At 50.4% G+C, this 21995-nt stretch overlaps 1 protein-coding gene and 1 long non-coding RNA gene across 2 annotated transcripts; one reads left to right on the top strand and one right to left on the bottom strand.

Moving 5' to 3' along the window:
* Nucleotides 1–247: 247 nt before the first annotated feature.
* LOC129784543 (uncharacterized) lies at nt 248–13239 on the bottom strand. The gene is made up of 3 exons (XR_008747398.1): nt 12727–13239; nt 10306–10497; nt 248–9076 (listed from the first exon to the last, which is right to left on the bottom strand). It is a non-coding gene; the product is annotated as an uncharacterized LOC129784543 (long non-coding RNA).
* Nucleotides 13240–13382: 143 nt separating this feature from the next.
* RPN1 (ribophorin I) lies at nt 13383–21747 on the top strand. Its single transcript, XM_055805560.1, has 10 exons — nt 13383–13644; nt 14451–14515; nt 16025–16331; nt 16846–17055; nt 18026–18218; nt 18548–18647; nt 18917–19055; nt 19255–19374; nt 19850–20095; nt 21160–21747. The coding sequence occupies exons 1-10, from the start codon at nt 13420–13422 to the stop codon at nt 21340–21342; spliced, it is 1788 nt and encodes a 595-aa protein (XP_055661535.1). The 5' UTR covers nt 13383–13419; the 3' UTR covers nt 21343–21747.
* The last annotated feature ends 248 nt before the right edge of the window (nt 21748–21995 follow it).

Raw genomic sequence — 21995 nt, 5'->3', positions numbered from 1 at the left:
GCCTCCCGCTGGAACCGGCAGCTTCTCCGCGGGAGGCGGGCCCGGGCCGAGCGCGCCTGTTGGGAGCCCAGATGGTGCCTGTGGTACCGCACAAGCCGCTGTGCCCGCCCTAGCACGGGGGGAGGTGACCCGCTGTGGCCGCGGCCTCCCGCCACGCCGCGCCCTGCGGTCCCGAGGGGAGGAGGAGAGGGCTGGAGAGCTTTTCATGCTTTCACTTACAAAGGATGGGCACACAAGGGCACAAATCTGTGGTTTGGCATCTTTCTATTTGCAGCTGGGATCTGGAGTGAGGTTGTAGCAACAGCATTTGTCAGGAAAAAAAAGACAAAAAAGTAAAGGATGACAATTAAAGATACATTCAGGTTGATTAATCGAGCAATTACCAGTTCCAAGAGCAATACTGCAGGCGAGTAAAACGGGACTAGGTAAACTCTCTAGCACCTGAATCCATGGGACATTGGCCGCCCTGGTCATACCAGAGATACCCATATTTTCTACCCTGCACATTGGCAGCAAGTTCATTTTATTATTCAGCAATTACTTGGATATTCTCTTGGATTCATTCAAGTCACATGACTGTTGTGTGTTTAGTTAGCCTGTGAAGTCAGGAAAGCGACTAAGGAAGAGAAGTATTTTTAGAGCTAATTAGAGCTAAAAGGGCTGAAGCTACTTATAGCTACATTAAAAAGAAAATCACTTCTGAGCAATATACAGCAGACTGCTTCCAGCTCTGTAAGAGATGGGGACTGTGATTTGCAGGGAGATCACAGAACTGGCAGTCAGAAGACCTTCGCTTTTCCTTCTGTCCCAAGACAAATCTGCTACATACTGTTACACAAATCACCTGCCTCCTCTGTAGGGTAACAGAGTTTCCCTGTGAGTCACCTGGAAACAGGAACGGTCACCTCAGAAAGATGCTGCAAGGTTTGATTCATTAATGCTCACAAAGCAGTTTGAGATCAATAGTGTAAAGGCAGCACAGCGTAGCAAGCATGCTGTTCACGTCATCGTTACCTGTCGGGTCTGGCCTGAGTCCCACCAGAGGAGTATCTTACCACAAAGCATGCAGGGTCTCCTTACAGTGTCCTGCTTTAGAAAAATCGGGCAACAATGGCATAGGCGCGTGAGCCTGATTTGGCATCTCTGTTGCCCAGAGAAGCCTGTGTGCTGCCTGCAGTGGGAATCACCTCTGCTGCAAAGGGCAGACCAGCCCAAGCCATCTTCAGGTACTCGCCACACCGTCACACTCACTCTCCACTATGCCAGTGCTAACACTTGACTGAGCCTGCCCTGAGTCACTTGAGCGCTAAATCTGCTGATAACTAGCAACAAAAGCAGCATGGTTAAATTTTCTGCCGGCTTAGTGCACTGAACTGGCTTCATGCAGGGCGCACGTCATGCAAGGGAAGGTGTGGATGAGGCAGGACACGGCTGCCAGTCCTTGTGCTGGTTTAAGTTGTGGAAATGAAGACTAGGAGAAGGTGAATGGGAGGCTGGGGTGCTGGGCTCTCCTCGTGTGATGCCAGCAAGTTCATTACCAGTTTTGTACCTTCAGTTCTCCACCTGCAGGACTGAGTGACTGTTACCAATCCATCCCACAAGAGAGGGGAGCCTGTGACATCTCATTTATCAGTGCTTTTAAGGTGCCCCATCAGATACAAAGAGCTCCAGAACTTGGCGCTAGTTAAAACGCAGACTGGACAAAAGAGGAAAAGCTTTGATTAGTGAAATGATGGAGAAAAGCCTCCCAAACACACATGATTTCTTCAGGTGGGGAAGAAAGTATCCTCTCAGCTCCACCACAGGACTGTGGGCCCTGGGATTAGCAGCAGCTGGTGGAGCAGAGCACTGGCTTGCTCCAGTCCATTTTCCTGTAACAGGAGACCAACACGCTGGGCTGTTACGAGCAGGCATTAATGGTGAGTTAGACTGTTCCTTGGCTCTCTTTTCCTAAGTTTCCTTTTTTCTTTCTTTTTACACAATATGAAAAGCAATCAAAAACTGTGGGTGAAATTTCCTCCTTCCTTTTCTACCACAGAGCAATCCTGGCACCATCTATTACGTACCTTTGTTACGCAGACAATAACCTCACACCAAGTTCCCATGTCACTTGCTAGCTTTCTTGGCATGACCAATAGCTGTGTCATGCAATAGCTGTTTGTGATGAGTTTCTCATCCTCTGTGGGAATGCAGCATTTTCTCAGACTGACGAGGCAAGATCCTGCCTGCCTTGAAGAGCATATGAATCCTGGCACTCAGGAGGACAACGTCAGCAGAGAGGTCCTTGCTATCCAGGCTGGATGCCTGTCTTTTGGCACAGATGAGAGTTACGCTTGGAGTGGCAGAATGAAAGTAGACGGACAGTGGTGAGAAAGTGGCAAAAGGAAGTACTGAGCCATGGCTTTTGTGTTTTGCTTAGCCCTATGGACACACACACGCATGCACCTCCCCACAAGAATAAACATGTGGCCTGGGAGAAACCAGAACATGGTGCAGTGAGCAGCCCAGCACACTTGGTTTCAGAGCCTGTGAACAAAACTGTATTCCTCATCTGACCACTTATTTGATAACAACAAAACCCAAGGAAAACCCATAAAAATGGATCAGTTTGAAACCCAATGGCATTTGTTTCCAATCACTAACACTGCTCTGAAGAAATCCATTCTCTGTCCTTGAAGGACCTTCACACGAGTGGAACTCTTAAAGTTATAGTGACAGGTCTTAAGACATTCACCATTGCAAAAACCTCAATCTATTTCATGCACTTTTCCCTCTAAATTGGGAAGTCAGAATGCCTCCTGCTTTGATTTTCTTCCCTTTGTGACATCTGATCTCTATGTACTAATCTTCCTGATCCGATTACAGACAATAAAACATGATATATATATTATGCCATCTCTTTGCTTTTATTCTTGGACGGAAAGGGACCTTCCCTTTCTCTTCCAAGTCTATAAGACGGCAGAGTGAACAGGGAAACAGTAACACATGCTAGTTGCTGCCTTCTGGAATGGCCTGCAGAGAGATCCAGGGAGCACATCACCTTAGCTGTAGTACGTACAAATCCTTGACATTAACTGTGAACATCTGACATTCCCTACAGTGCCTAATGCATTCACCCTCTTCTATGGGCACACAGCTACTCCACCTCTGGCCACCTGTGACATTAAAAGCTTGGGGAGAGCCTCCTCATTCTTCTGATTCTTATCCAGCATATTTCAGCTCTTCAGAGTCCTGCTGTCCCTCCTCCTCGTTCGCTGGGCACAGTCCTGGGACCCTTTTTTGCCTCTGTGCCCAGAAAGATGTAGCACCAGCCCACAGTGGCTGTACTGCTCAGTGAAAACTGACTTGTCTGGAGATCCCTACATAGAGCTGTCCTCTCTCAACTAGCTATGCAATGTTTTCTTCTGGCTTTCCAGATCAGCTTCCTCAAATTATAATTATAATTATAATGGTCTAACTTACAAAAATAAAAAAGGGGAACTAAAATGCAGTAAACACACAATATCTTGCTTTTGTATTCCAAGCTTTGTCATCCTTTATCTTGTCTAAAGCAGATTCACCCTGCTACTGCTGGCATTTTGTTCATCAGAAATCTACTGCTGTTGCATGACCACAGATGCATTTCCACTGGCAAGAGTACATCCGTAGTCTTTTGTCTGCCCTCTTCTCTAATCCCTGCCTGCAGTACAAATACTGCTCCGGTAATCTACTAATGCTTTCACCTTTGCAATCCTCAGCTGATTTCTAAGCAGCAATACATGAAAGCAAAAAGCTAGCTCTGGACAAGACTTGATCACCAGATACCAACCGTAGGAAGAAACTGCAATCACGTTATCTCATGGCAGATCTCCAATCTGAGCTTCTGCGTGCAGAGGACATTGCATATAGTGCAAGGGATTACCAGCATCTGTACTTGCTGATAAAAATGCAGCTGCTGGAGGTTGAACGTGTTAAAAAAACAAAAACAAAACCAAAAAACCCAAGACAGATAAAGGGTCTAAATGCAGCCATTGAAGCCTGAGCCCCACAGTGTGGGTGGGGGCCAACCTGCAGTGCTGCAAAGTCTGATTCTGCCATGTTCCCTCACACCAGACACAGGAGACACGAGCACATATAAAGGAAATGTCTTTTGACAGCTTCCCCCTGCTCAATAGCAAGAGCCGCAAAACCACTGCAGAGCTGTGATCTCTTTGATACTGGGAAGTGGCAACGCTGGCATCTTCCCTTAGATGCCAGCTCAATCCCTGAGACGTGAAGGTCCAAATCTCTCCCTTGTTCTGCCTTTGAGTCACCCTCCTACAGAGGTTATGGACAACATGCTGAGCACAGGGGACATCCCCTTAATGCCTACACTGGTCCTGGTAAGACAGGCAGGGAGCAACAACCACATGCTGCTGGCACAGTGTAAGATGGGCACCACGCAGCTTTATGCTTACGCATTTGGCACCACTGCAGTTACCTGGAGCCTGGACTGGTGGACACCAAAGCCCATGGAACGTTCAAGTGTCACAGGGTAAAGGGGTGTTTTGATGGTCCAGACTAGCAGAAAGGCACCTGCATCCTACTGATGACCATAATCCTAAAAGGCTGTCACACAAACAGTGACAATCACCCGTGTCCTCCACAGGACTCCCAGCTGGCCTCCCCAGCTAAGGAAGTTCTCCAGCCACACCAACACCTTCCCACTTTTACAGCCGGTGCTAAATACCAGTTAATTATTTTTTTACAGCTGCACTGGAGGTATGCTGGGTAATTTCATATGACTGTTCTCAGTACTCGAGTGGAGAAGATGATCCAGGGAGTGAAGTAACTTGCCTGAGGTCAGAGTGAGTCAGTTACTTCATCAGATCTGGGTCCCTCTAAACACGGGACATTTCTGAAAGGTTTTTAAACCATAGGAATGGTATAAAAATAGGTGCAGAGAGAGGTGCACACAGCCAGCACAGGCCTTTGCAGAACTGGCCTTTCTTCAGGAATCAAGGTTTTGTTAGTGCAGTGCGTTACTAAAGCAGCAGGTTCTGCAAGCTGTTACTTACCAAGCTCTGAAGCCTTCACAGTAAAGGTCTGGTGTGCCTGAGACCTCTCAGCTCATTATACTAATGGCTTTAAAGCCATGGGGACAGGCCGATGGGTGGCAGTGCCTGGAATGCTCTGCAGGACCCACAGGCTGCATGCCACCACTCCTCTCTGCACTGGGTGTTGTGCGATGGGGTGGACCAGCCACGTGAGCTCTGCAACCAGGCGTTTTGTGGCAAAGGTGGCCATGTCACACTGTTGTTGTACCCAGAATGTGTCATGGGACAGCAGCCCGGTGCCACATGACCACTGTGAGTGGGACACTTTATGGGACAGGTGACTCGCATGTTGCTTCTTCCTTAGCAGTGAGTCAGTGCCAAAAGGTGTCCCAAAGACAGTGCTCCATGGCCACGAACCACACTGGCTGCATGCATGCTCTCCAGGACCTGCAGGTCCGTCCTGGATGTGAAGGGCCAGGGGTTGTCTGCATAGACCCAGGTGCTCTTCTGGGACCTTCCTGGGAAGGACACAGACATGGCCCACAGCGTGATTCCCTCCTCAAACACCAGCCACCTCTCTGCAAGCACAGGGTGCTGCCTGTTAGCTTCAGATCTATCTGCCTCAACTCTTTCAAGTCACAGATTTTTGCAATCCCTTCTTGTCTGCTCTAAAAGAAGTAAATTCCGTATCAATGGCAACCACAAGAAGCCTGTATAATTTTGAGTCCATGTTTTCAAAGAGGGTGATAGAGATACTCAGCCTTGAAGGATAAGGGTGCGTGGGCAGTGAGGTTTGCTTTGCTTTTATCTTGGACAACACTTTTCAATGCCTGGTGCCTCAGCAGCTGCATTTTTGACCCCAGGGAGTTATGACTCACTGTTTGCAAATCCCTGAGCCACCAAATTGAAGGTATGCCCTGCAAAGCACAATTGCCTAAAACTGAAATGGTTATAGGTGGGTGTTAAAGCTTCAGTTATTCTGTTCTAGCACTCAGGGCTGGCTCCATATCCCTGCCTGAATTTCTGGCAAATAGAAACCAGCACATCTTTCTTCAATTCTGGGACAAACCGCGGATCAATGTGGGTTTGTCTCCTTCAGGGAATTCCTCAGTGAACTTGAGAGCCATCGAGCTAAAAAGACTCATTCCATCTACCTTCCCATCACAATGCAAGCCTGAGGAACATCTGCTCTGCCCCCCAACCTGCACTCCTGCCCTCTGCCAAATTGCTTCAGACACCTGGGCCACCTCCACATCAGAGCTGGGGCTGGCCTGCTGGAGTACAGGACAGAGGCTAAGGCTGTCTTTTAGCTGCTCTCTGGGTGACCTGCGTGGGGCTACCTGCTGCACTGCCTGCTGTCCTTTCTGTTGGAGTGGATCGGTTTGCTGAGCAATACCTGCAACTCAGGGAAAAACAATGTATACATCGCATCAGGCATTTCTCAGCAGGCAGGTAAGAGAGCTGTGTGTTAGGAGCCTGAGACCCACCTGAGGAATAAGAGGAATAAGAAAGAATGACCTTTTTATCCTCAAGCTTCTTTTTTTCCTTGATAATCAGTGTTTTTCTTATCAGGAAAGAATGACTGCATTCACTGCTGCACACCAATGCTGTTCACAGAGGGTTAACACTCCCTCTTTTTGGCTCACACATCAGCCATCCGGTGGGGCACGCTGGGATCACCTCTGGGGAAGGGGCCACTGCTGACCACCACATACCTGAATGCCCGAGGTCCATGAATAGCCAGGCTTGGGTCAGAGGTTTTGATTCAGCCTGGCACGGGCAAAGAAACGTAAATCCCAGCTGGCACTTTAGAGAGCGCCATCCAGGGAAGTCCCTGTCAGTGGATTCCAAAATTTAGTAACCTGGTGAGAAATCTGCATTATCTCACAGCAAGCACTGTCAAACGCAGGGCTCCTGGAGGAAGCAGAAGGCACAGCAAGAGCTGCCAATCTGCAAATGACCCCCTTTTGCTGCTGTTGGAGGAATCCTCAACCTCCCACTGTCTGTGGCAGATCCTGCAAAACTGAGGCTTTAAAGTCCAGGCTTAAACTCTACGTGAGCAACAGGGTTCCAAAGGAAATATATCAACAATTGCCTTCCTTTCCAAAAATAATCTGGGAAAGAAAGAGTTGCTCCATACAAAGATGGAAACTCAGTTATTGTACTGAGAGTGACCAGCAACAGTTCCTCACCGGACTTCACTGAGGACAGGATTGAAACGGGAGTTTGGGCACTGCTTGCTAGTTCGATTGCCTGACAGCTGAAATACAGTGTGAGTGCAGTGAGATAGATAGGCGCAACATGCTAGCATGACTTTGCAGGTGGGGGCCTGTTTTGAAAACATATTAGGCGCCGATACTTCTACTTCCGTAAATAAGCTTACAAGCAGAGATGGTATTCATAAGATAAAAGTAAATAAACAGTAAGAGAATAGCTACTGCCATGTACAAGGCGAGAAGGGCTTGGGCGAGGGGAGGACCTCCACCTAAGTACCAGAGGTCCACCTGGGGGTTCACCCTGTATGGACCCTAGATCAGGAACCTGTGCCGTTAGTATGCATCGCGTGTGGTAACTATTATCAGATAACCAAAAGGTATAATTGACCTGTAATCTCAAAAATCGTTGGACACATACAGGGAGGTGCTAACCCCTATGTGCTCCTGGCACCAATAAAGGTGAAGGTGTGCTTTACTTGACAGTTGTGGACTGTGAGGTGATTTCTTTGAGTCAGGATCGTGGCCGTGGGACTGTACTGTTCTGAGGTAGGTCTTGGCACCACATTTTCAGGATCTTAAAGGGTCAGAAGGAAAAATGCAATACCAGTTATCTGGCAGATTGGGCACTACATCACACACCACAGTGGCATGGCACCCGGGGGCTGCATTATTGCACAGCCCTTCTCTCACCCGGGCAGAAGCGTGCCACTTCTCCCCATCTTTCACCCCAGCGACAAACATCACCTCCTGCAGCAACCCCGGGAGATGCACTGGACATCCCAGAGCCTGGCAGATTGGCGGGACAGCGATGACACCAGGACGATGCGGTGAAACCTGCTGATCCTTGCAGCGGATCCCCATTAGACGCTCCGTTACCCCGCAGACCTGGGTGACTTTTGCCCATCACAAAGAGCCAGGGGATGCAGCCTCAGCGGGGGTGCCTGCCCGGAGCCTGCGGGGGGGAAGGGGCCCTCCCTTTCATTAACTGTTGTTACTCCTGCGAGAGCTGCCGCGCACGGGGCGGTTCAGCCACCAGCGGCGGCCGAGAGGCGGCGGGTGGCCCCGGGCCGGGCTCTGTCCCCCGGGGGCGGCGCCACGGTACCGCGCCAGCACCGCCCCCTCGGCTGCCGGGCGCATGGGCGCCCCCTGGCGGCGGCGGGCGGGCACCGCGGGGAGGGAGCGGGCGGGGGGCAGCCAGGGCTTTTTGCAGCGCCCCCCCCCCCCCCCCCCCCCCCCACTACCTTAGCCAGGAACTAGCTCCATCTCCCAGTCTAGGCGGGGAGCAGTGGCAGCGCTGCCCGCAGGACCCCGCCAGGACCCCAGCACACAGCCCACGCCATGGGCGCTCCCTACCTCGGGGCACGAGGGTTTCCACTGGACGTGCTTTCACTGGTTTGTCCCCAGATTTGTGTTTCTGTGCCAAACAGGCGTGCTGTTGCCTCCACCGCCGGCCCTGGGAGGTTGCAGCCTTGGGCAAGTGACCAGCTGGCCATGCTGTGCCAGACCCTGGCAGGAGGAGCTGAACGCAGCCTGCTCGCAGTGTGAGGGTGCAATTCAGCCCAGGAGGCAGCATCTCCCCTCTCTGCCCGTGCTTAGGACCCCCAGCCTCCTGCTCTAAGGACAGCAGCTTCCCTGCTCCCCCTGGTTCTCTGAAAGCCAGCACTCATCTTTTCAGACCAGGATTTGCACCCCATCCTCCTTGTACCTCCTCGTGTTTTGCAGACACCAGTCTGCCAAAGGCATTTTCAAGCCACAGAGCGACGTGGACGGGCCACTTCAGGGCTGGTTCAAAGCGGGTGTTGTACCCAGGTCCCATCTGCGCTGGGAAGTACTTGAGTGGCAGCCCTGAGCACACAATTTTTTTGATGCAGTTCAACTGGCACTGCTCTCTCCATCCAAAACACACCCTGATCCTGTAACAAAATCTAGACCCAAGCCAAAGGAGGTCTCCTGAAGCGGGCAATGTGCCCATTCCTTGCTCAGGCTCTGCATTTTAATGACACACGTGTAGCAGATTTCTTCCATTAGCAGCCCACCAGTGCCTGTCTATAGCTATTTCAGTTAGGGTTCTAGTAAGCTTTAAAAATGGAGTTAAAAATGCTTTTTATAGCAATGAAGTGTCCTCCCTGCTGCAGTCTTTTCCTCCCTATTGCAACAATACCTGCCACACAGTGCTCTCAGCCCTTTACAAGACCCAAAGACACTCTCCCATTTCCTTCCAGCAGGTTTTCCTTGTGTGCTTCCCAATGCTCCATACAATTGCGGTGCACAGACAGTTTTCTCCATTAGTTTTTCCAAGTCTCATGGTCTAACGTGGGCAGGAAAACATTTTTTTTAAACCCAGGAAAGAAATTATTTTAAAGAAAGGTGAACATTGTAAGGAGGGCTACTGCAGATTCCTGAAGTCTCTTGAAGAAACCCCGGAGGAGCAGCCCCTGAGCAGACAATGCCCTGTCAGCACCGTCTCTGTGCGAAGGCAGGACACGTTTCCAGGGCAGCCAAGCAAAGCCCAAGCGCTGAGCCCCAACCAGCCCCCCTCCAGGCCCACCACTCCCATGGAAATCGCAGGCGAACCCCAAGCAAGAATCACTGTGTGTTTTGCTTGGCAAAGGCTCAGTGTAAGTTGTGCTGACTAGCTGAAAAATGAGGTTGTAAAAATAATGAAACTGGAAGACTTATTATTTTTTTCCCCAGCTACTTTTCGAGGGCCTTAGCAAGGCCAGGTGGTACCTGTGCTCTCATGGCTGGGAACTGCAAAACCTCACCCGGGATCTAATGCAGCAGGAGAAATACCTCTGCCTCCCACTGGCAGCCAGAAGGCTGCCTTGATTTTACACGGACAGGATTAAACAGTGAAATAAATAACATTAAAAGCTGAAGCATGGAGGTTTTTTTCTCAGTCATTATGACAGCCACGTGCCTGGGGGTTTTTCTCAGGATTGTTGTTAGATTTTTACTACAATCTGCAAGCTAAGGTGTTGCCAGGATGACTTCTGCTACACATGCACAGCTCTGTTTAATATCTCCTGACCTGACCTGGGCTCCTCAGAGAGCAACACATTATATCACGGTACCTGCATATTCCCAGTGCAAGCTCCCGTGGCATGACGATCGCACTAGGATAAATCCTGTTCCCTGCTGCTACAGGCTTAAGTGTGCTTCTGTGGTCACAGCCAAGCCGCTCCTTCAGGAAAACAACTTCTCCTTTCCTCCTTGAGAACAAATTGCTCCGACAGATGACACAGCTCTTAAGCCTGGCATCAGCCCTGTGAAAACAGAAGAGTGTAGGGCTTTTCCTGGGGTGCAGTTCCGTCCATGGCTTATCCTGCCAGAGGCATTTATTAGACCGCCCTTCTCCCTCAGCCCTGGCAGACGGCTGCGCTGGCACGGGCTCCATCATGGCTGTTCCACTCACACTGCCTGGGGTCCCTGAGGTTGACATGCTCTCTCCACAGCACATTGTCACCAGCAGCTGGGGCATTATGCCAGTGCCTGGATGGCAGCAGGGTCTGGTAACCTCTCTCATGCTGCTTCCCAACCCACAGCTCTCTGGGCCATTACTGCTGGAGGGGAACATTCCACGCAATGGGAGAATTAAAAAAAAAAACAACCCACCGCTAAACACTTAAAGAGAGAAAAGTAAGTGGCTCTGTGGACTCTTGCTAGAATCAGCCCTAGGTGGCCAGATTCTCACACAGGCACCACAGCCTGGGACAATTAGGAGGCAGCAGGCCCCGCAGTGCTCCTTGCCTGCAAAAGCAGCCTCTCCCTACTGGAACACAGCCTGCAAGCTATCCACCAGCTATCCCAGCCACCATAACCAGCACACCCAGCCAGGGGGCTGCCACCAGCTGTTAACAGAACCCGTACAAGAACAACAGCCTGGCACCACTCTGTGTGAGCTTAAATATCTACACAACATGCAGGGCAGCAGTGAGAGGGGCCTGCGGAGCCAAACTCATCCTTCACGCAAGCTGAAAGGCAGCAGCTTTTCAACCCAAAGATAAATTTAGCCTACGTGGTAGGGCTGAAGCCTTGGAACAGACGCTGCACAGGCTTGGCATGACTCAATTATTGCAATTAGAAATGGATCCAAACACGGGGTTAGCATATAACAGCCTGATTCAGAGCTCGCCAGGGTCTGGGATGGGTCAGATGTTGAAACTTTTGCATTTGCCAGCAAGCTCAGATCCAGGCTCTGGGCTGAACCCATCAGAGAGCAACCTTTAGCCCAGGAGGTAACGACTGAAGCCCAATTATCTCCAGACACAAGGGGAACATGTATTTATTTCTTCCTCTCCCTTTGCCAGGAGAAACTGCCCTGAGGGAGAGAGGGCAAATTAAGGCTGAAGCTGCATGTTATTAAAGATGCAGCCTGGAGTTCATTTATTCCCTCTGACATGAAGACGAGGGTTGAAGGAAGGACAGCGACAGCCACTCCTAGTGGAGGAACTTTCCACAGTAAAACCAACCTGGACAACTGGAGGGAGTCCCCAGACACAGCACTGCTGGCCAGCCTTAAATTAGAGCTGGCTATTTCACTCAGCCCTCCATGTTTCATAGCTGTTTCTCCCTGAACTGGCCCACCCACTTGCAGGGCCCTGAAACCCAGCTCTTTGGAGAAGCTGAAGATAATCATGCTTTTCCTGGAAAGCAGAGGGACCTGGAACATTTCCCTAGCTGGAAACACAAGGCTGAGGACGCAGACACCTGCCCCTGCAACCTTCCCCTGCTGTGCTGCTGGAAGATAGCCTGCTGTCACCCAAAACACAGTGACAAGACTACCTGCTTGTGCTAGGGTATGCTAGCAGGGCCAGCTGCCAAATTCACAGGTCTGGTGCCTAAATCAAAGGGAAATTGAAGTAATTTGCCAAGAAAATTTCCATAATAGGAAGGGGGGGGGGGGGACGGGACGACAGTAAGGGAAGAAAGGGAAGGCCAGTTAAGAGGCATGCTGTTTTGAACACAGCACACCAGGAAACATCCCATTTTATTTAGCTTTTGCCAAGGGGCTATTAGACTCCAGATCCAAACTCACATTTAGGAAATCCCCTTCTGATACTTGGCAACCTCAGGCCAATCCAAAGACTTATCTTCGTGACTCATATTAGGATCTTAAAGAAAGGTCGAGTCCTGGATCACATTATACAAACGTGAAAAGTCTGTTGTCCCACAGGGCTCACAGGCAAAAGCGTTGCTCCAGTAATCACGGCAGACAACATCCGTTCTTTGCTTTTATCTGTTTTACATGTTTGGGAATAAAGTGTCTATCACCTCTTCCCCAGTCATGTGTTAAACCACTAACATCTTCCTTTCTCCAGCTCTCTCTGCCCAAGTCAGTTCAAGGCTGGTTACCACGCCTCAGCTGCCTGTGGCACTTCTACTCCGGCATCATTTAGCTGTCAATTACCAGTGGTTTTTTTAGCAGATTTTGATTTACAATCTTGAAAATCACTCACAACACAAGCTTAAAACCTACTCGTGTTGAACCTCACCTTCCAGAGCAAGTGACCTGCGTGCCAGGCCTGTGAGACAAACTGCCCCGACTTGTGGCTCATTAACTCAGCAGAGCAATCAAGAGCACCAAGCCCCATCTCCGCACAGGGCCCGGTGCCACATGGTGCTGCCAGCGGTGCCCACACTTCTGGCTGCTCGAAGCCGCCACCGACAGAGCCCTGGCGAGAGCCGAATTCTGCAAAAAACGAGGAGACAACAGAGCTGTTCCGTGCGGTGGCTGGAGATTTAAAAGCACCTGGTGCCCTGAGCGTCCAGGATTATTTGCTGTAATTGCTCTTTGCTCCCTTTCAGGCCCCGCAGCGGTTCACCACAGCAGGGCCGAGCGAGCGGCTGCCGCGCCTCTGGCGCTTGGCCGGCCCCGGGGCCCGGCAGCGCGGCCCGTGTGGAGCCCAGCCGCACCGCGGGCGCCCCTAGCTTGCGGCCCGGTGCTTTCAGCGAGGCGCGAGCGCCCGGGCCTGCGGGAGGCCGGAGCCACCCCGGGGGCTCTGGAGGGGCCCGCCCCTTCTCCCCAGGCACTGGCGCGGCCACCTCACCCTGCGGGGGCAGGGCCTGAGGCGCCGCTAGGCGCCGCCATCATGGGCCTCCTCCCCTGCTGGGCGCCGCCATCTTGTGCCCTCCCCGTACAGCGTGGGCGCCGCCATCTTGTGCCCTCCCCGTGCGGTGTGTCGGCCATGGCGGGGCTGCTGTGCCGCCTGCTCCTCTGCCTGGCGGCCGCCGGGGCCGCCGCCGACCTGCTGCTGGAGGAGGTGCGGCGCTCCGTGGACCTCAGCACCCACCTGGCCAAGGTCTCGGCCGAGCTCAGCCTCGCCAATGCAGCGGGCGGCGCAGCCGCCTCCACTTTCCTGCTGGCGCTGGAGCCCGGCCTGGAGCCCCGCCTGGCCTACCTGGGCGTGCAGGTGAGCGAGGGGCGGCGGGGGACGGCGCCCCGCTCCTCGGGGGGGGCGCGGCACGGCCTGGGGCGCTGCGCGGGCCCCGCCGCCCGCAGGGACACGTAGGCACCGCGCCGCGCTCCCCCCGCACGGGCTGCGCCGCCGGCCGGCGTGGCGGGCGGGGACGGGCTGCCCCTCCAGTGCGTGAGGAACAATGAAGCCGGGGGCTGCGGCGGCCGCGGGACGAGGCGCGGTGCCGGCGGCGGGCCGGGCGCTAATTAACGGCGTTAGACTGCGGGCAGAGCGGCCGCGGCCCCTCGCGGGGAGCAGCGCTTGCGGTTCCAGCTGGTGCCGGCCGGGGGTCGGGGTCCAGCGCCTGCCCCCCGGGCCGTACGTGCAAGGGGGCTCTTGTACGGCCAGGAGCGCTTCCACTGAGCTCCTCTGTGCTTGCTGGCTGCCCAAGCCAGACCCCGTGGCCTGCTCGCTCCCCAGCCACCGTAGAAAACTACAAGAGAAATCACAAAAGCAGTTGACCGATAGTCTGGTTTGCAGAAGTTACCGTGACTGTGCTGGCTTGGGAACCAGGCCGAGGGGAACTTGAGAGTGCTAGCAGAAATAACCAGTATCTGTTCTTGCATGCTGACCGCACTGCAATTTGTATTCATGCAAAACATTATTAAAGGGCTTTTATGTATGTATGTAAATAGTTATCAGCTTGTACTTTCTCAGGGAGCATCCCCCTGAAAAATGGATAGGGACCTTCTGGAGTTTGCCCTGGACAAGTTAAGCCTCTTAAACAGTAACACACTCATCAGTCTGTCATTTTGGAACAGGTCAAGGGTGAGGAAGAGGAGGAGAACACCTTGGAAGTGAGAGAGACTAAAGTTAAGGGCAAAAGGTGAGTGTCACCCTCTAATGTCAATACGTGGAGTTGTGCATAGGGGTTCCACCATTGTCCTTATGGTGGAGCAGAAATACTACCCCAGTCCCACATACCTAGAGATCCTAGAGTCTTCTGTTCCTGAAAAGATCCATTCTGTAATCAGGCTGCATCCTGGGGTGCCACAGAGCCAGGGAGCACAGCTCACACAAGCAGCCAAACCCAATTCCTGCAGCCCAAGAGGCTCCAGTAGAAGTCGTTTCCCACCCTTAGATGCTCCTTTCTTGGGAAATAGCGTGTGTGGGTTTAGATCTCTGCACCGAGCCTAGCACAAGCAGTGTATACCTGCTTCTCACAGCCACCCGTGGCTGCTAGGGAGGGGAGAGCATCTCTTAAATGTAACACAGCTGCCTTCAGGGGAGCTCAGCTGTGCGTAGTCTCTTGTACGCAATGCTTTGAGTAATGCCCTGTTCCTTTATTAAGGGACATCAGGTAAAAGAAGCATTATAGCTATGGTCATGCTCTTATCCATTGCTCCCTTTAGAGTTCTCAAACAATTAGCAGTGGTGATTACTGAGAGATTGTAAAGTGCTCTTTGGCTGTCCCCGGAGCACAGCTCTTAGTCTGCGATGTGGGGAGTACGCAGTACGCTGCCTGCTGTGGCCCAGCATGGTCTGTTGCTGCTGCAGGGAGAGAGAATGCTATCTTTTGCATGAGGCTCTGTGCTGCCAAGCTTGGGATGCTTTGCTTACACTGCATATCTGGGCAGGCAGGTGCTTTCTGAGCCGTGAGAGCTGAGAAATAAAGGGTGCTTGTAAAGTGGGTCAGAAGCACCGTGCTGCAGGATTTCAAGAGGACTGTTGAATTGAGTTGCCATGGTAGACCATGGGTTTCTGACCTATCTGGAGGTCTCGTGTCATCCTGCTCTGGGCCCACCAGGCATGTATCATCACCGTGGTCCATCTGGTGCATCCTTACAGGTTTGGTGAAATCTCAGTCTTTTCTGTAGAACCTCAGTCCAAAACTGTGCTTATTTTCTGGCCATTCCTTAGTTTCAGGTCCTGTGGGCAAAAAGCTGAGAATGAACAGACTTGGTGGGAACAGGTGGTGAAGATGTTTGTGATTTGTCTTCTGGACATTTGCACATGCTTCCTCTCATTCAAATCATTCTTGTCATCTGGGGAATAGAAAAAGCCCTGCTGAAGCATGCTTTATAAATGCAGAACGAGGGAGGGGAGTGTGTCACCATTCCCTTTCCAAAATGGGAGCCCAGACTTTTTGTGAAGCAAAGACTATAAGTGTGCCTGGACACAGTTCACCCCTGTGCTGCCTCTTGTCCTGCTTCCCCAGTCCAGAGTAAGTACGCATTCTGGGACCAAACATCTATACACCTTGGAGAAGCAAATAAAATATTGGCCCCAGTCACGCACGATATACGGGCTCCCATACACAGGAGGTGTTGCAGAGGTTGGATCTGATTACTCTCTCGGGGGAGATCTCATATGACTTACCTGTTTTCCCTTCCAGTGGAAAATTCTTCTCTGTGAAGCTGCCCTCTCCTTTGGCACCAGGGGCCAAGGTCCGTGTATCTGTTGAAATGGTTTTCACGCACGTCCTGCAGCCCTACCCCACCCACATCACCCAAAGTGAGAAACAGTTTGTGGTCTTTGAAGGAAATCACTATTTCTACTCGCCATACTTCGCCAAGACTCAAACAACCCGGGTCAAACTGGCCTCTAGGAACGTGGAGAGTTACACCAAGCTGGGCAACCCTTCCCGCACTGAAGACATGATTGAATATGGCCCCTTCAAGGATATTCCTCCATACAGCCAGGTAAATATTGGTGCAAAGAGGTTGTGGCTGTGTAGAGAGCGTCTTAGAAACACGGCACCTGTGTCTCAGAGGCTGGAGAGTGGGAATTAGAGGCTTTCATATAAGAATTGCAGGTCAAGCCTGAGTTAGCCTGCATGCAGGCTTGGAACATGCGCTCCAGCAGGGTGCTCCTAGTACAGATGTGATCGCTGACCGCTGCTTGATGTCTACAGAGCAAACCAAGCCAGTTTGTGCATGGTTCTGGCAGGGGTGTATTTGCAGTGGGGAAGACTGCATCTCTAGCACCCTCACCACCATAACAGCCAGACACACAGGGTGTGACCTACGAGTACACCCCAGGTACCCAGCGCTCTGTGTGAGCTGGGCTGGGGTGGCTCAGTCCCTCCTGTGCAGTCAGCTTCATCTCTTGCAGAGTCTGTCAAGGAGGTTTCTCTGTGGGACACGGAGACAGATAATTATGAGCGGAGGTTGCTCCTTGCTTCAGGTCTAATAGTTTATCTTTTTTCCTCGGTAGGACACTCTGAAGGTGCACTATGAAAATAACAGTCCATTCCTGACCATCACCAGTATGACCCGAGTCATCGAGGTGTCTCATTGGGGGAACATAGCAGTTGAAGAGACGGTTGATTTAAAGCACACCGGAGCAGTGCTGAAAGGGCCTTTCTCCAGATATGACTACCAGAGACAGCCAGACAGTGGGATCTCTTCTGTCAAGTCTTTTAAGGTTCACATTTTGCATAATATTTTTTTTTCCTTTAAACTGTGGCTTCCCCCTTTCTTACATCCCCAGAGGAGAAAAAAAAAATACAGTTGTCCTTTTCCTTTGCCTCTTCTTTGGTAACCATACCCAAATAATAAGGGAATATTAGAGCTCTGATCTATTTTCAGAGAAAGCTCGTGCTAGATAAGGAATAGGTTTTGGAGGTAGAATTGGGAGGTTATGTGCTTTATTGCATCTGTTCCCCAAACAAATTGCATATACCAGGGCATGTAGTGTTTCTTCACACTCCCACCCCTCCAATCCCAGAGACTCTCTAAAACCCTTAATATCTGCTTTCTGTTTTCTACTGTGCAAGGGCCATTCATTCTGTCCCCACCGTCTTATTTTTAGAGTTGCCTTCTCTGTCATAGTCTCATCATGTCAAGCAGTATTGATTAAAAACTCACCCATTCATTCCTTGCTCACAAAGCACTCAACAGGAGTTAAAGCTGTGGCTTTGCTAGGCAGATGTGAGAAGTATTACGTGTTTTCATCTGAACCAAAATGTTTCTCGCTGCTTGAAGCCTCCAGAATTGATTGTTGTAGTTCTGTAAGGTGGTGCAGCCAAACAGAAATCTCGTTTTGCTGAGTGTAAAGCCAGCAAGCCTAGTGAGCTATGGCAGCGGGCTGGAGTGAAAAGGGAATTGCTGTCCTGGTGGGCATGATGAGATCCCTTGCTGTCTGAGATACTTGAAACTGGGCTGGAGAAAGGCACGTTCATTTAGAGTCCAAGTGATTTTAGTGCTGGCAGCCACTTCTGTGACTGATTGCTTATAATAGCACAATTTTACCACTTGGTGCAACTGAATGGCCATTTTGTCATCTCTCACACGGGAGCGCAGTTTCTCAGCGCTTTAACAGTCATTATTGGGTTTGCCAGTTTCACGGGAAATAACTCCTAGCTGATGCACTTGACTTGCTTCTCTCCATACAGACCATTCTCCCAGCTGCTGCTCAGGACGTCTATTATAGAGATGAAATCGGGAACATCTCCACCAGCCACCTCCTTGTCCTGGATGATTCCGTGGAGATGGAGATCCGTCCCCGCTTCCCACTTTTTGGGGGATGGAAAACACATTACATCATTGGCTATAACCTGCCGAGCTACGAATACCTCTACAATCTCGGTGGGTGGCATAGGGGAAGGGGGTAAAAAAACCTTCTCCTCTGTGTTTATAGGTGGTTGCTGTACAGTGAAGAATTCAAAGCTGCAGTATGCAGCACCTTAGCAACAACAGTTGCTAGCTATTATTTCTAGAATATGCAAATCCACCTTCTTTTCTTCTTTTCTGTGCTTCCTTCAGGTTTTTGTAGACATCTGGTTAAAATATACTCGAGTGAGCTAGTGCCCCCTGCTGCACAACCGATCCATCCAAATTCTGCTTTTACTTGTGTTAGGAGCTGAGCTTCAGTTCTTTGAGGAATTGTAACCACCCTCTGGCCTGCACTCTCTTAGGTGATCAGTATGCCCTGAAAATGAGGTTTGTCGACCATGTGTTCGATGAGCAAGTTACAGACTCTCTGACTGTCAAGATCGTCCTGCCAGAAGGCGCCAAGTAAGTGTCATTATTCCTGGCTTGTTACTGCAGATAGTGCTGTGTTGGTGGCAACTCTCCAGTCTACTCGAACGGCCTGGGGGCAGTGAAACAAAACTATGACTTTGCACGTGGAGGAGACCTTGGAGCACAGCTTTGCTTCCTTTTAGAGTGGTGTTTAAACTGCATAATTTGCCTTGTGCTAGAGGCCATGGCTGGCCAGCCGACTCCGAGGTTACATCATCTCAGACACTGTATAGTCATATGGGACTGTCTGATTTTATCCACAGGAATATCCACGTGGACAGCCCCTATGAAATCAATCGTGCTTCAGATGAGCTTCACTACACCTATCTGGACACTTTTGGACGTCCAGTTATTGTGGCACACAAGAGCAACCTGGTGGAACAGCACATCCAAGACATTGTGGTGAGTGTGGCCTCTGTGCGTGGTTTGCCTGAGCAGTTGTGCCTCCTCTGAATTTAGGAACACTGTCAAAACACCCGTATTGGGTTCCAGAAATAAATACTTGCTGGACTTCATGTCCAGTTCCACTGCTGTCCGAGGAGGGTAGTTCTCTCTCATAGTAACATGGGTTACTGCTCAGCATTTCAAACTTCTCTTCTAGGTTCATTACACCTTCAACAAAATCTTGATGCTGCAGGAGCCTCTGTTGGTGGTTGGAGCCTTTTATATCTTGTTCTTCACTGTGATCGTCTATGTGAGGCTGGATTTCTCCATCACTAAGGTGCTGTATGATGAAAAGCTCTGCGGGAGCATTAGTAGCTTACTCAGCTGATGGAGATTTTTTCACACCAGTAATTCTCACTGGATGTTCCTGCTGATCAGATATTTTACTAGATGTTTAAATGAAGCCCTTGTTTTATGCTACCTGAGCGTTGATATTTCTGCAGGGTTTGAACTGGTGTACTAAGGCTAGCCAGACTTTTGCCTTCTGGATAGAAAAGAATCCCCCCAAGAAGTAGGGATAGCTGTAATTCTCCTGCAATGTTTTTACTTATTTTGTTAAACTATTTGTTGGGCCAGACTGAGTGCTGAAAGGTGCTTGCTGTAGTCAGTACTTGTACCATTCACCTAATTACTATTGGTTGACTAAGTTGCAAAGGGAGCAGTTTCTGTAACAGGTCCGTGGCAGATTGCAGGCATGGTTTGGTGCAGGTCAAAGATGTGACTGCTTAGATCTTCCCTTTGTCTTCTTGCAGGATCCAGCTGCTGAAGCCAGGATGAAGGTTGCCTGCATCACAGAACAAGTGCTTACTCTGGTGAACAAGAGACTTGGACTGTACCGTCACTTTGATGAAGCAGTGAATAAATACAAGCAGTCGCGGGACATCTCCACGCTGAACAGTGGCAAAAAGTCTTTGGAGACAGAGCACAAGGCCCTGACAAATGAGATAGCGTCTCTGCAGTCTAAACTGAAGACAGAAGGCTCAGACTTGTGTGATAAAGTAAGAAATTCTAGTTTATATTTATAAACTCTTCCTATTGTTGGTTCTATCAAGTATTCTAGGCAAGTTTTAATTTGGGGTTTAGCTTCTGCAGCCTGTATTTTGTTGTGGTGGTTTTTTTTCCCACCTCTGGAAATGGCTTGATCCCTGCCAGGGGGTGTGAAGATCAGCTTGTTCTCTTTGCAGTAATCTTGGTTATGCAGCCATTAAGTGCTGCTGTTAAACAGCTGCTTGTGCTGTTTCTTAAACAGCCCTTGAACCAGCTGCATGAGTACAGATTAATGCTTTTGTAACACAATCCTGATGCTTCTGATTGAGCTCATGGTAGAGACACTTAGGTAAAAATGGAAGCTATCAGCACGTTATCAGTTCTGACTTTACTATTGACACCAGCCAAACCAAAATCTTCTCCCTGATCTCTTGTATTCTTGCACACTTGAATTTGGTGCTGACAGAATTTTAGTAACATGATGCTCCTCCGGGGGTATTTTGCTGTACCATGCTGAAAGCCACAGCACAGCAAGCACACACCCACTATCCTTTCCTTCCTCCACCATATTTCAACACTTAACCTGCAACAGCCACTTAAACCCAGGTGAGCGACACTTTAGTGTAAGGTCCATTCAACCAGCAGCCCACCTTGCTTAATCTATTATTAACTCAGAGCAGCTCTGTCATTGCAGACCTGCTTCTCACACACCATTAATATTAGCTGTAGGGACACAGCTTCCAGCTGTCATAGTTGTAAATTAGCTTGAAGCCTTTAAAATCTGTCATTAAGCACTCCTTAACAGTCATTGCACCTGTCTCCTGCCAGTATGGCTCCTGGGTCCTCAGAGCCCCTTTATCCGCACTGCTTAATTATCCATTCATGAGATACTCCTCATAACGCAATGCCAGAGTAAGGTGATGGCTCGGGAGGCAATATTCAGAGATCGGAGGTGTTTCCTCTTAGCATTGACTTCATCTTTTGCTCCAGCTTCATCCTCTCTTCTATTCCAGCATCACTGTATGGATGGGGTTTTTGTCTCCTCTAATATTCCCTTTGTTTCTTACCCTGTAAGGTAAGCGAGATTCAGAAGCTCGATGGCCAAGTCAAGGAGCTTGTTCTGAAGTCCTCGGTTGAGGCTGAGCGGCTGGTAGCTGGCAAGCTCAAGAAGGACACGTACATTGAGAATGAGAAGATGCATTCCAACAAGCGCCAGGACCTGGTCACCAGAATCGACAACATCCTTGACGCACTGTAACTCTCTGGTTTAGTGAGCATGTGGACGGGAGAAGTATGGAGGAAAATGAGAAGCCTGGGAGTGGATAACTTTGAGCCAAAACTTCTTCCCAGCAAAGTTAGGGGAAAAGTTGATGCGAAATGTATGAGAGTACGTTTTGCATTTAGATTTTTCTATAGAGCCTGTCTGCTCAGCAATACATGCTGTGCAAGGGACCACAACATCATGCTGTTTGGCTGAGTCTCAGCCAGGTTATAAAACAGTCTCCCACTTTTGCTTTTCCCTGTGTAAATGTGCCCTGACTAAAGTGCACGCAAACAGCCAGGCTGAGCTCTGACATGCTCATGGCAAATCTGAATGTTGCGCCTCCAGAAAGAATAAAAGACACCTTTGTTCTACTTTGAAATAAAACAACCACTGCCTCTCCTTTACGTGTCGTGCTGGGGTGGGGGGAGGCAAAGATGCTGGTGCAGAGGGGCTGGGTGGCCCTGTCCTGCCCATGGCCAGGCAGGGCAGTTCCCTGGGGACCAGCGTTCAGCCCTGACCACTCCTGTCTCCTGTCAGCTATGTGCCCGAAAGGCAGAGCTCTGCCACCCTGCACAGGCAGACCCAAGCAAGGGAGAAAGCCAAGTACTTGTTCCCTAGGGATATGCGTGCACCTACACCCTTACAGG

The sequence above is a fragment of the Falco peregrinus genome, chromosome 5 (genome assembly GCF_023634155.1).
Source record: "Falco peregrinus isolate bFalPer1 chromosome 5, bFalPer1.pri, whole genome shotgun sequence".
Taxonomy (NCBI): domain Eukaryota; kingdom Metazoa; phylum Chordata; class Aves; order Falconiformes; family Falconidae; genus Falco; species Falco peregrinus.
This window is presented reverse-complemented; position numbering and strand designations above follow the sequence as displayed.

Bases quoted from the DNA above. Each gene is read 5' to 3' on its own strand.
- RPN1 (XM_055805560.1), top strand. From the start codon at position 13,420: ATGGCGGGGCTGCTGTGCCGCCTGCTCCTCTGCCTGGCGGCCGCCGGG. The intron at 16,332-16,845 runs GTAAATATTGGT...TTTCCTCGGTAG, and splicing joins ATATTCCTCCATACAGCCAG to GACACTCTGAAGGTGCACTA. The intron at 19,375-19,849 runs GTGCTGTATGAT...GTCTTCTTGCAG, and splicing joins TGGATTTCTCCATCACTAAG to GATCCAGCTGCTGAAGCCAG.